Source organism: Papilio machaon, chromosome 11 (genome assembly GCF_912999745.1).
Source record: "Papilio machaon chromosome 11, ilPapMach1.1, whole genome shotgun sequence".
Taxonomy (NCBI): Eukaryota; Metazoa; Arthropoda; class Insecta; order Lepidoptera; family Papilionidae; genus Papilio; species Papilio machaon.
The window spans coordinates 4,081,114-4,094,279 of NC_059996.1; the positions used below are offsets into that span (position 1 = coordinate 4,081,114).

The following is a 13,166-nucleotide window of genomic DNA, read 5'->3' on the forward strand; positions in this document are numbered from 1 at the left end:
GTTAGATAATGCAGTTATGACTATCTTTCACATCAGTTTAATATTTTTTAAATATGTTTTTGCTAATTACATTTGATTTGCCAAAATATTCAAGTCAAATATATCACATGTTGTAATTAAATGCTACATGTCTTAATTCCTATGGAACTGGGCATTTGATTTCGGGAGAAAGAGAAGTCTTATAACATATACGTAAAAGTCCGTTCTCAGAGACCGGGATGGAGAGCAAAACAGATTTTTATCACAAAAAAGTTTAACTTTACTTTTCACGATTTTTTATGCTTGCTTTTGATAAGAAAAGACGTGAAAAGTACAAGATGTTTTCTACGAAGCTTTAGATTTATACGAAGGTCCGTTATATTGTGATCTCCAGCACCCTAAAAGGTTCGATCAATCTTAAAGAGTGTCATTTGTACTGGCTTATTGATTTTTAAATTATTTCGTTAAGTTGTTCGTCATCCTTAAAGTCAGCTGAATCATGCAACAATTTACATTCATGATTGTTAATCATTAATTAGTAGCCTATATGCTAAATTTCAGTGAGATCTATGCAGCCGTTATGGAGATACATTCAAACAAACATCTATCCATCCAAACTTTCGCAAGAAGTAAGATGTATAGTTATTTTCTTTATTAATGTAATATATTGTGGAGTAATGTAATTACATCGCGAACAAAATTTCCAGAAGCAGAAAACATAACATTCCATGTTGGAATTAAATCTGTAGTAAACAATTATTTTTTATTAATATTTAACAAGCTGTTTATTGTCCACATAAAACGATAATTGGCCCTTGTTAGATCATAAAACAATAAATTAGCCTTTGAAACTAGTTTTTTATCCAATTACTGAAGTCAATTATTTATAGCATACTAGCTGTCGCCGATCACTCCGTCTGCGCGGAATTAAAAAAAAACTTGTTAAGTAATTTATGCAGAGAGCAATTCATCCCTGTGCCAAATTTCATCGAGTTTTGTTTGTCTGTTTGAAATGCGAAATATTAAGATGGATGTGTGGGTATACGTATGGATAAGCATCAGTGGTAGAGAAATTAAGAAGCAAAAGGTTAGTATGATATGGGCATGTTATGAGGTGGAAAGAATTGCATTTGACAAGTAGAACTTTATGAATGTGGAGGGATACACTGGTAGAGGCAGGCTTAGGAAGAAATGAACGGATTGCGTGAAAGGTGACATGGTCAAGAAGGAAGTGACGACTGATGACAGAAGATAGAAAATTATCCGTTTGACCGATTTGAAATTACTTTTTTTTTTTTTTTTTTTTTTTTTTTTTTTTTTTTTTTTAACGTCAGGAAATGCATTTACGCACCCCTACGCCGGGCTGTGCAATGGCGTAGGGAGTGTGGGACTCGCCGGCCGCAGAAGGCGACCGGAATACCCACTAAAACCTGACTGCCCTCCGACGCATTATGGCGGGGCCACGGGAACGCGTGAGCTTACTTCCGTGACCCCGCCTGCGTTGTCGCCCACGGGGGGGGGGGCTCCTCTCACATATTTGTGGGGTGAATTCACAACGAAGTTATTGACCGTGCCTAGGCGGGTGCTCGTCGCGCTCCCAGATAACTTTCATTTACCCGCAGTCAGAACTTTAATAATATCATGGTATCTTTGTTAATCTTTTCCTTTTACAACTTCTGAACTATGAACAACTTCAGAAATGTATTTCATGCACCCTTTTACATCAAATTAATTAAGAATTTAAAGAAGTAAACATAAGAATGTTCATGTACTTTGTGTTTAAATTTTACTTCGGAAATGTAAAAACATTTTATTCTTGACTTACTGTTGCCCGCGACTTTGTCCGCGTGGAAAAAAACTGTGTATTTGCTTTCTTGCTGATTTTATATGTAAAACAAAAATAAATCTATAGCAAATCTAACCACATTTTGGGATAAAATGCAGCCTACATTTATTTCAGATTATACATAACATCTTTAAATCCATCCATCATTTATTTTGTATAGCTACATACAAATATATATACATACTTATCAGCATACATTTTCAAGAAAAACATTACCCTCTCAGTTGGATAATACGTGCTGATGTTATAACATAACATTTTAGTAAGTTTTTGTTTTCGCTTAATTTGCATTTTTTTTTTATAAATTTTACCAACTCATTTCGTATTTTTTTATTTCTGTACTTAATATTTTAAACAGGAAAGATTTGTTTGTTTGCATTGAATAGGGTTCGAAACTACTGAACCGATTCAAAAAATTATTTCACTGTTGGAAAGCTACAGTATCGCCGGGTGCTATAGCTATATATATTTTTTAATTTCGTTAAGTTTTTCTTAATCCGGTCGGACAAAGTCGCGTGCAACTGTTAGTCATATTTAAATAGCAAAATGTTTTACTTAGCCACAGATGTAATTTAACGCGACATAGTTACAAATGTCGAATAACTGATTACTTAAGAATAATATTAGCAGAGCAATTAGATTATGTATTCATAAACGAAGTGGGATAAAGTATAGTTACCGTTATTTACAACGAGTACATTTCTCATGTGCAGTGATAATTATTGACCTATGTATCCCAATTCTTACTTTTTTAGGTATATTTTTGTTTGCACTGATACTGCGCTTCCGTCATAAGCTCGTCAGATAAATAGTACACGGAAATATCTTAGTTGTCATCAGACTACGAGACAATTCCGACGAGTGCAAGATGAAGAGGTGTGAAATGTTTTTGTTACTTGTATTTTCCGCAAGTGCACTTTCAGATGGAGGTAAAAACTTTATTATTGATCATTATTATACTGTTAGATATTTTATCATTAATAGCAGTTATCTTTGGTTTCTGAGATAAAAACCCCTGTATAAAACATATTATTATCTCTGTTTTGTCAAAGATAATAAGAGGGATGACGATATTTTTATACTGGTTTTTGGTCTCAGAAACCAAAGATTAATAATGTAAATTAATTTTTAATATTTGAGATGAATAATTGTTTCGTTTATATTAAATTACATTTAGATAATAATTCGTACAATTTTAATTGTAGCAACTACGTACTAGTTGAATTAATATAATTTTTTCATGTTTAATTTAAACAAATTTGATTTTGTGTTGTGCTTATACGAAGATATAATCCTATCTTATCATGAACTTTCGAGTTTTTTTTTTAGTTATTTAAATAATTGTACTTAGTGTTGAAATATTAAAAAGATTTTTTTTGTATCCTTAGAGATTTTTTGTCATATTAAGTTAAGAATGAAAAAAGAGCAAGCAACGTTACAATAATAATTATTTCATTGTTATGTATTTCATAGACAATACAATCCAAAAGTTCTAAGCATCAACCAAAACAAAAGAACTAATAGATATGTAAACTTACCTTACCTTGGTAGTATACTCTCACAAAATTATTCATTCTTTTTAGACTTAGATCTCATAGTTGGCAGTATAACGTCATTTTAGCAAAGCTTGTTGAGTTTGTGCACATGAATAAAAGTAGTGACGATGGTCAACTTAGATGTGATCATAGTGATTTTGGAAATTATGGTGTACCAAATTTTTCTATTTAATAGCGGTAGACGCCAGCAACAACAAAATCTATTGCACTAGTGGGCTGGCTCTACCGGTGAAATATCACGACCACATAGAAGACGTGAAGTTTAAGAAATTCCGCGTTTCGTCTGATGAGTGTGCGTGCCGTAAGCCCAATTTTAGTCCCTTTTCCCATCCCCTCCTTTTCTTTTAAAGAAAGGATGGCAAGGGAAAGTGTTGTATGTTGCAAGAGCGAGAGTGATTTTTTTTTTTTTGTAATAAGTACAAGTACTATGGATTTGCAATTTTTCGATACCGGCTCTCCTTAAATAAATGCTACTTACTACTAGACTGATATTTAGTTGTTCATCAGCTAAATTGATAGAAATAAAACTACAATGAGTGAGGAACGAGAAAACAATACGTCGCCTCGTTGTTCCCGATCGAAGCTACATTGACATTTGACCTTTATATTAACACTTGATACCGTTAAATAATGTTTGATTAAAATGAAATTGATATGACACGGGCAAAGATTTAAATATGATGACGTTATGTAATACATACAAAATATAAATTTAATTTAATATTACTATATACATGGATTTAATTTAAATATAATACATAAAAACTAAAATATGTCATTAAAAGGTGTCCCTTTAGGCAAGGTTCCGAATATACTGGCAGTGTTCCCCCTTTGAATGGCTAGACTAATTCTTTATCCGAGGTAGCTGCCAGCTCTCGAACCTGGATAAGGGAGTAACCTCTATAAGTGAGAGTCATTGTCCGAAACTCGGGTTAGAGAAAAATTAATATTTATGTTATACATACAATACATACGTAATATTAAAACACGAAAATGTACATGAAGACGTCGAAAATGTATAATTCAAAAATCTACCCGTCAGTACTGGTTGAGACCGTCATTTACATCATCACTTCATCTCGTAGGATCGTGGTCAAGCGCTAGATTTTTGAATATAAAAAAAGAAAAGACCGATGTGAAATCGATTTTCGAATATAACATAGAACATTTTTTTTGTATTGAATAAATTTGATAATAAATTTCTAACTTACAGGCGGACTATTGCGATCGTGCAAAATAAAGGATATAGAGTGCCTGAGCAAATCAACGGAACAGTTCTTAGAAAAAACCTGTAAAGGTATTCCGGAGGCTGACATAAGAGCCATCGATCCTTTAGTAATACCGGCTTTGGAGTACACGGCACCAGACATTGGCGGTGTTTCGTTACATTTTAAAAACATTAACATATCCGGATTAAAGAATCAGATGATATCCGACTTCCAGTAAGACTAACGACTGTGTATTTTTAGATATAAGATACGCTTTTTTTTTCATTTCATTTTTACGCTTTTCTGAGGTCGCGTCCTAAAAATATTAGGAAATGTTTAATTGAATATTGGTTGAACATCTTATATATATAAAAGAAAGTCGTGTTAGTTACACCATTTATAACTCAAGAACGGCTGAATCGATTTGACTGAAAATTGGTGGGAAGGTAGCTTAGAACCAGGAAAAGGACATAGGATAATTTTTACCCCGTTTTCTTTTTTTTTTTATTCCGCGCGGACGGAGTCGCGGGTAAAAGCTAGTTTAATATGAAGCTACTGAAATTTATTATAACCGATAAATGTGGATGAGCACTCAAGGCCGCTTGTTTGCTTTTTGAAATGACAACTGAGCGCGGCCGGATTCGCGCAGCTAAACGCTAAGTGGAAATATGCACTAATAATACAATCATGAGCTGAATTTATTTTGTTTTAGGATGGACAAAGACAAAAAATCAGTAGTACTGAAATTAAACGTCGCCTTAAACATAGTTAGTGATTTAGATGTAAAGTTATCAGGAATTTCGAAAACTTTGTCTGGAACATACAAAGCTAAAGCAAGTAAGCATAAGTAAAAATTTAAATGTTCAATTCCTCATTAATATTTTATGTTTCATTAATAGCTTACACTCTATCTACTGTTTTCATCAGTTTCTAATTTAAAGAGACGTTTCATATCTCATATTGAAAATTATAACAAATTAGCTGTAATAACCAATGTTCTTGGCTGTTTTATGTTGCTTACCTCAAACAAAATAAACCTAGATGTTTCACTAGCAGACAGCTCTCGCAAGCAATGTTGAAAGCAAATAAGGGGATGGTCAATAATTATTTTTACCTTATTACTGGTCAAAACTGAGATTTATTTTGTAAAAGCATATTATGTTGTACTTCGATCATCAAGAATACTCTGTAATATTTAACAATAATCTACTTTCAGCTACCTTGGCAACTGCTAATTACAATTACGATTTAAAAAATAACGATAAAGGAGTTCGTTATTTTGAAGTTCTTCCGGAAACAATAACTTGTAGTATTGTTGGAGAACCTGAAGCATCTTTGAATGATGAACTAGTTCAAGCACTACGTAAAGGTAACCTCGCCGTATTTTGCATCTATCATCTATTTTATATTTTGTATTTAACAAACTCTACAACAATAATTTCATATTCATGAGAATCTGATTATTTATTTTTATGCATACTTTTATCTATCGTCTTTCCAAAGTATATTCGCGGACTACTTAGTTTTCTTAACATTCTTGAACAAAGGACGAGAACTATCGTTAAATTATCAAGTGTACTCCGTCCCACCGCTTATTAAACTTTCCATAGGTTAGTAGCCAAAAGACAAGTTTAAAACCTTTCGTTATACTTCTTATTCTTTTTGAAAAGAAAGCGAAAGCAAATATTTTTTTAAGTAGATCTACAATGAAAACTCACGGTCAAGCGGAGATACACGCTGAACATGTCGCTGTTCGGAAATTAGAACGTTTGCTTCATACCGACTTCAAAGCGCTAGTTGAAGCTTCGTCGGCTAATTCTATTTCTATTATTCCTTCGAGTTCCCAACACTGCTACCGTCAGCGCCAAAACGGCGTAAATGAAATAGGCACAATATACCTCTTTTCCAGTGAAATATAAGATGTCAGTGCGTACAGAACATTATAAGAGTCGAGATTAAAGTACAAGGTCGATAAGTTGTTAACTAAAGCATCTAATTACAAATTATCATCTATGTCATTCTTGTTACAGATGAACATATTCAAGAAGGTATTGTAAAATATGAAAAGAAACGTGACGAATGCAAAGAAAAAACTATTTGTAAAATAGTTCAAAAAGCATATGAGACGGTAATACACAATATTCGAGCTGCTGCAAAATTCTTACCAGCAGAAGACTTTTTCCAAGACATATAACATACTGGATCTTAGCTTCAAAAAAAAAAACAATGTACACAGCAGCTTTGGTAAATAAAGTTATTTACTCAAGACTACTCAACATTTTATGATTGAAATGTATTTGTTAATGTAAACAGTGTGAGTTGTATGTATGTTTAATGTAAACAGTTGACATTATTTTGTTCAAGTTGGATTAATCGACTAATAAAAATAAACTCATAAATATTAATTACATACACGAGGTAACTGTTCACAATAAATAATAATAATGTCTTTATCTTAAATTTCTACAATAGTTATAAATCTTGTTCAAATCGGAATTAGGAGCAATTTCTTATTATAACATAATCTTTTTTAGGGTTTTATCTATTTTATCATTTTACCTCGAAAGGAAAAAACCGAATCCTTATAGGATCTCTTTGTTGTCCGTAAGTCTTTCTGTCTGTCAAGACCCTTTTTTCTTTAATAATTTTGTATCAATCATCAAGTTGTTAAATGGTAATAAGATTCCATCGGTCCATAAACTTGTTTATAGAGCGGTCCTTTATATAGGTATATACCTCAAATGTGAAGCCTCTTATTTTATGATGATACACAGTGAACGAAGAAGACTAGTCGTTAATCAAACAGACGAGAAAACAAAACCCACGTTGCAGAACATACAATAGACAAATTAATTAAGAACGGCTTAACTCACGTATGATCGTCCTGTGACGGAACCGACTAGTTTCGGACACGCCGGGGGTCCATTTTCAGGGCAAGTGTTTATTTTGAGATCTTCGCGGTCGCGTCTCGTCAGTACGACCGTCATCGGACGATCATACGTGAGTTAAGCCGTTCTTAATTAATTTATTATTATGTCTCGCGAAAGTTTAAGCAATTTAATAGAATAGACGAACAAAATTTACAGTTTTTCTTCTTTCTAACGTTACTTTTAAATTTACACAGAAATTATTATTTAAAAATATATAAATAGGGTATAAATCGGGATATTGAAGCTATAAATTTAAGTCATTATTTGCGTTTCCATTTCTCAGTGAAGTTGATTTTAGTTCAGGTTTAACCATGACTTAACAATATAGGAACGAGAATTGTTTCCGAAATACAACACAGGTTTATGCTCGTAAGTGCATTTGCATAAAGCCAACACAGTCTACACATTAATCTCCAAGTATGATAAGCATTTTTGGAAAAGTCAACGAACCGAAAACTGCCTTCTTAAAAATGGAACCATTTATTTAAGCGTTTGAAATAAACGTTGTTGAATGAGATTATATTTTATTCAAATGTATTTCGCCTCTCTTATTATAAAGAATGCATTACATTACGTATAATGATATAATTAATGAATTCCAGGATCACATAACGTAATAAATAATCGCCAGGTTTATTATTCAAAGCAGATGAAACGATTTGTTTCATAAATCGCTACATTTTAAATAAGATAAATATTGCCAACTTGTATTCAAATGGATAATTTTACGTAACTGCATTTTCATTTTACTTTGAGTCGAACAGATCAATAGCTTAAAAAATAAAATAGTTTTGATGTTAGATAAAATTCAAAATAATATTTACCTAAATATGCTATTACAATAATCAATTTCATTTCTGTGTCCGATTTGACTTATTATCAACAAAAAATTGATTATCGCTTAATCTTGACGGTTTAGTACGTAAACAGTAATGTCCTGTGCCACCAAATATTGTTTTTTCTTTTTAAAAACAAATTAATATTGTGAATTACGCAACGAAATTAGCGCTTAGTTGGTTACCAACACTTTTTTATAATGTAAAAAAAGTCCCCACTCAAAAGCTTGTTGGTTTGACACAAGGTGGGCGGATCAAAAAGCAGGCTGGCAATACTCAAGTGTCTTTTAAAAAGGTGTGCTCGAACTTTTGCTTGAACAAGTCGGAATTTTTTTATCGTACCAAAATTATATAAAGCTTATAAAAAATTGTACAAAATTAATCGTAAGGATTTATATTTTTTTTCATTTTACACCGCTTTTCGTGGTCGATGACCACAATGGTATCAGAGAATCTTTATTCAAACAATTTATCACATTAATTTTTTTACACTTAGCACCCACCTATACAATAACAAAAACTTTGAAGTTTAAGGTTCCTATCTAAACTGTGAAAAACATCGGCCCTCTCGGGCACTCGGAATGCTAAACGCGTAATGAGTGACAGCCCAAGCCGAGGTCCCCTCTCGTGGGCCCTTGAGCCCAGTCACTCCATGGAGCGCCCACCGAAGCGATCTTAGGACTCGGTGGCCTTCCAATCCGGTAATAATAACGAAGTAACAGCCCGAGCCTAGGCTCCTGAGGGAGCCCTCGAGCTGAGTTACTTTAAACGAGGTTTAGGCTAAGCGCAGTCTGCGCCCGGCCACCTCAAGTCCGTTGAAGCTGTAAAAGCCTCTTCAAGGCAAACAGTGACAACTCAGTCACAAAAAAAAACATTGTGACAGTTCTTTTCCTGGAAGGTAGCTGATGTGTATTTTTATATTTTTATATGCTGATGAATTGTAGGCGACCGTTTTTAAAAATAAACTGGCCTGCAACTTTTTTCTTTTTTAAAACTTTTGTCTGTCCGCATTAGTTCCGGCTAATCTCAGAAATGGCTGCATCGATTTTAACAGGATTTTGACGGGAAGGTAGCTAAACGCGTTTTTTTATTCTGCGCTGACGAAGTCAACGCGTTCGACTGCAGTAAGAAAATAAAATAATACTTATAGCATAAATACGTCGTAAGTATTTAAACTTAGTTTACTTATCGCTGGATTATGAGATAAAAATCCCTTCATAAAACTTACCGTCATCCCTTTCATTAAGTTTAACAAAACAGAGATAGCAATATATTTTTACAAGGATTTTGGTCTAGTTGTAGACCGTTAATGCTCATTATTTGTAGCAATGTCATATTTGTTTATAATATGTCAGGCTAAATAGTGTACAAACCTTATACTGATCAAAAAATATGTTATACCTAACTACTTAAATAAGTAAGCTTGAATAGATACTTAAAAATATAAATAGTGCAGTATCTTTTCAGTACGGTTAATCGTTAGAAAGATCTTATCTCTTTGATTAATAGCATCCTCCAAAGAAGCGGATTTTAAAAAGACTTTTAAATATCGTATGTTATAAGCCTTATACGTTATACAATCCGAAATGACCCTTATTAATCAATTAACGCTAATATTGTTTTCTGATGTTTAATAATAAAATGCATAATTAAAAAAAAATAAAGTTTATTTCGCGTGTTTAAAAATCGTCCCAATGGGATTTTTTTTTATTGGTAGGCCGATCGCCCCAACAGAAAACAGGCTTTATTTCCCGTCTTTTACTTATAGTGTAACATTTCCTGGTACAAAATATTCCAAAACCCATTCCGTTCTTAACGTTAATCTTCAAACATAACTTCTTGAAAATTTTCTATTATGTAAATATCATTTTTTTAAACTGATCTGCCCTGATCAAATATTTACAAAAAAATGAGTAACATCACTTTTTCTAATTATCCATACTTATATCCATGCAGAAATCCAAATTATATACTGAGTAATAGATACATGTCACCTTGGTGTTCTCGCTGCTCGTTGTCCTGTTATAAAAAAAGATAGAGAATACACGAGCTATATTTATTAAAATATTCGTCTCATATGTCAACATACAATTGTACTGATTGATCTGTATCTGAACTGTATTGATCCTACTTCTTACATTAAATATTCATTGCTTGTTGATATCCAATGAAACTTTATAGGTCAACTAGTGTGACCGGCCGAAAGTTATCCTAACACAAACTATCTTCAGTATACCTATCGTAATAAATGCATAGCATTGCTTAATTTCATAACTAAATTTCAACTTCAATTTAGATATAACCGCGAAAAAAATTTACCAAAAATTGCCCTATCAGTGGGGTAAAAAGATAGTAAAAATACACTTTGTAAACGTCAGCTCCGAGATAACTCCGTAGAACCTTTCTGATCGTAAAGCAATCTATTTTCACGTAATTCAAGTTTGAACGTTGCGAGACGCGTGTAGCCACTTTGTCCGACGAGTTACAAAATGTTATTTGTCAAGTAACGATTTGTGCAATTATGGAATATGCTTACTTTATGCTTATTTTTTCAATTTCAGTTTTTACATACAGCAAATATAATCGACACAACAAGCTAGCTATATCTGTGTTATTAAAAAAGTGAACGGAAAAAATTACGACAGATATTTACAAATATTTTTAACTAATTCCCGTGATACCTATCCATTTTTTTCTTATTGGAACGAAATTCCTTATCGCGCGTTGTGAAAGGGGGCTAGATTCTTTAAAAAACTTTAGTTAGGGGCTAGATTCTTAAAAAAGTGTCGTGACAACTTTTCGTAAGAATTTTACGACACTTTTTGCTATTGTAAGTATGTTAACGACGAATGAGCGCTACTTCACCATGGCAACGACGTGACAATATATAACGAAAATTCATAGAAATAAAATGTACTTCTTGTGAAGACTTAAGTTTTTTATTCATAGAATAAACATTGGTTTCTTCACTAATTAATTGAAAGGAACTTCGTTCCATCCGGGTGTCCCTTGACACCTCTCAAGTTTTTTTTCTAATATATTATATTGTTTGAATCTTTTCATACTGATTGAATTAAATTATTTCCATATTTATGTTACCTTTGATACCTTTGAAAACAAATAAATTCAAAGATACCGCCGCCGTTAAAGATTTATTTAAAGTTATTTATTTTATTAAGGAGTGTAAACTTTATATTGATCTTTGTTAAGAGACAAATGATGTACCGAATTTGTTTGACCTCGCTCGACCTTTAGTGGTATTTATTTAATAAAAACGACGCGCGACTTTATATTGTCTCGTAATTTTAATTTTGATTTACACTAAAAAATCAGTTAGACACTGTTTAGTTAAGCACGTGTATTAACACTTTGCCCACCGTTGATTTATTGGACGTTGGACGTCAATACAGTATGTTTTACTCTTAAATATGTATCACCTAAGTTGCTTCCGGTATAAGTACTTTAATATTTATTTATCAAGATAGTCAATCATATTTCAATAATATTTATTACATATCAGGAACGTGAGATAAAAGGGTCGACATATATATGTTTAAGCTCAAATGTAATTCAAACGATGTCAAAGTTTTTTCTGGTTACACCCAATGTGTTCAACCAGCAACCTTACAATCTGTTTTATTTAGAAAGAATGTAGAAGGTTCCATTACCTTAGGTTCCGATCAGATCAACAGGATGGAGAGCAAATCAGATTTTTTATCTAAAATAAACCTTGTGTCAAACGCTCAATTTTATTTGCAATGAAAATCTGCTCTGCTCTTCGCCTCGGTATATGTGAACGGAACCTTTTTGTATGTTAGTGGTACGTCTTTTTTGTTATTTACCATTGTTTGTTTATAACCACAATGATATCAAATGGTTTTAAAAATGCGGAAATCAAAGATTAACTGCAACTAATTTCGATACAAGACTTTGTGATCGTGATGATTTCAGTGTCTCATTATTTTTTGGGATTGACGATTAATCGTAAAAACCATATTAATGACAACGGTTAGATGAGATTTCTCTCTAGAAGTATTTATTAATGTGAGTATAAGGCTGGTTATAATGCCACACTGACCGTCAGCGCTTAGTGTTGACTCGTTATTTTAAAATGCTTTCTAGAAATAATATATTTTGTGCTGTCATCGCTAACGGTCACCTTGCGGTCAGAGTGGCATTGAAATTGGCATAAATAACTGTTTGGAAAGGAGATTTTATATAGTTTTGATTGAATTTCAAGCTCCATAAAATGCTCCATTAAAATAAATCAATTGAATTCGAATATGTTATATTATGTTTGTTAATGTATGCAATATTCCTATTAAGACATCTTAGGATCACCATACTCGGACAGCTTCGAGCAGTAGGCACCAGTTGACGGCCGTACACAGCACGCAGCTTGTTGTTGCCTTAAAAAATATAGCCGGTAGCACGCCGACGGCTCGAAGCTGCCGTTGTCAACTACTACATTCCGTGTACTGCGGTAACGCAAGCCCCAACAACTTCCGTTGTACAAATTGGCCGCCTAGTCCGGTAAAATATTACGACCACACAGAAAAGAGGCGTAAAGTGGTTGTAATTTCGCGTTTCGTCTGATGAGTGTTCGTTCCAGAGCCCTAATTATAATCGACTTTCTCTTCCCGTCCCTTTTCTTACAAGGAAAGGATGGGAAGGGGAAGTGGATTTGACGGAAGAGGGGATGTATAAGAAGGGGAAATATTATCTTTATTAAAGGTAGGTAATGTATAATTGCGAAAAATCGTTTCGGCGAATTCAGGTGGCCGCTTACGCTTACGTTTGCAACTATATAA

General features: G+C 33.1%; 1 protein-coding gene across 1 annotated transcript; it reads left to right on the forward strand.

The window, feature by feature from the left end:
* The first annotated feature begins 2,597 nt into the window (after window positions 1-2,597).
* LOC106711167 (juvenile hormone-binding protein) lies at window positions 2,598-6,912 on the forward strand. Its single transcript, XM_014503408.2, has 5 exons — window positions 2,598-2,754; window positions 4,595-4,823; window positions 5,302-5,426; window positions 5,806-5,958; window positions 6,620-6,912. The coding sequence occupies exons 1-5, from the start codon at window positions 2,694-2,696 to the stop codon at window positions 6,781-6,783; spliced, it is 732 nt and encodes a 243-aa protein (XP_014358894.2). The 5' UTR covers window positions 2,598-2,693; the 3' UTR covers window positions 6,784-6,912.
* The last annotated feature ends 6,254 nt before the right edge of the window (window positions 6,913-13,166 follow it).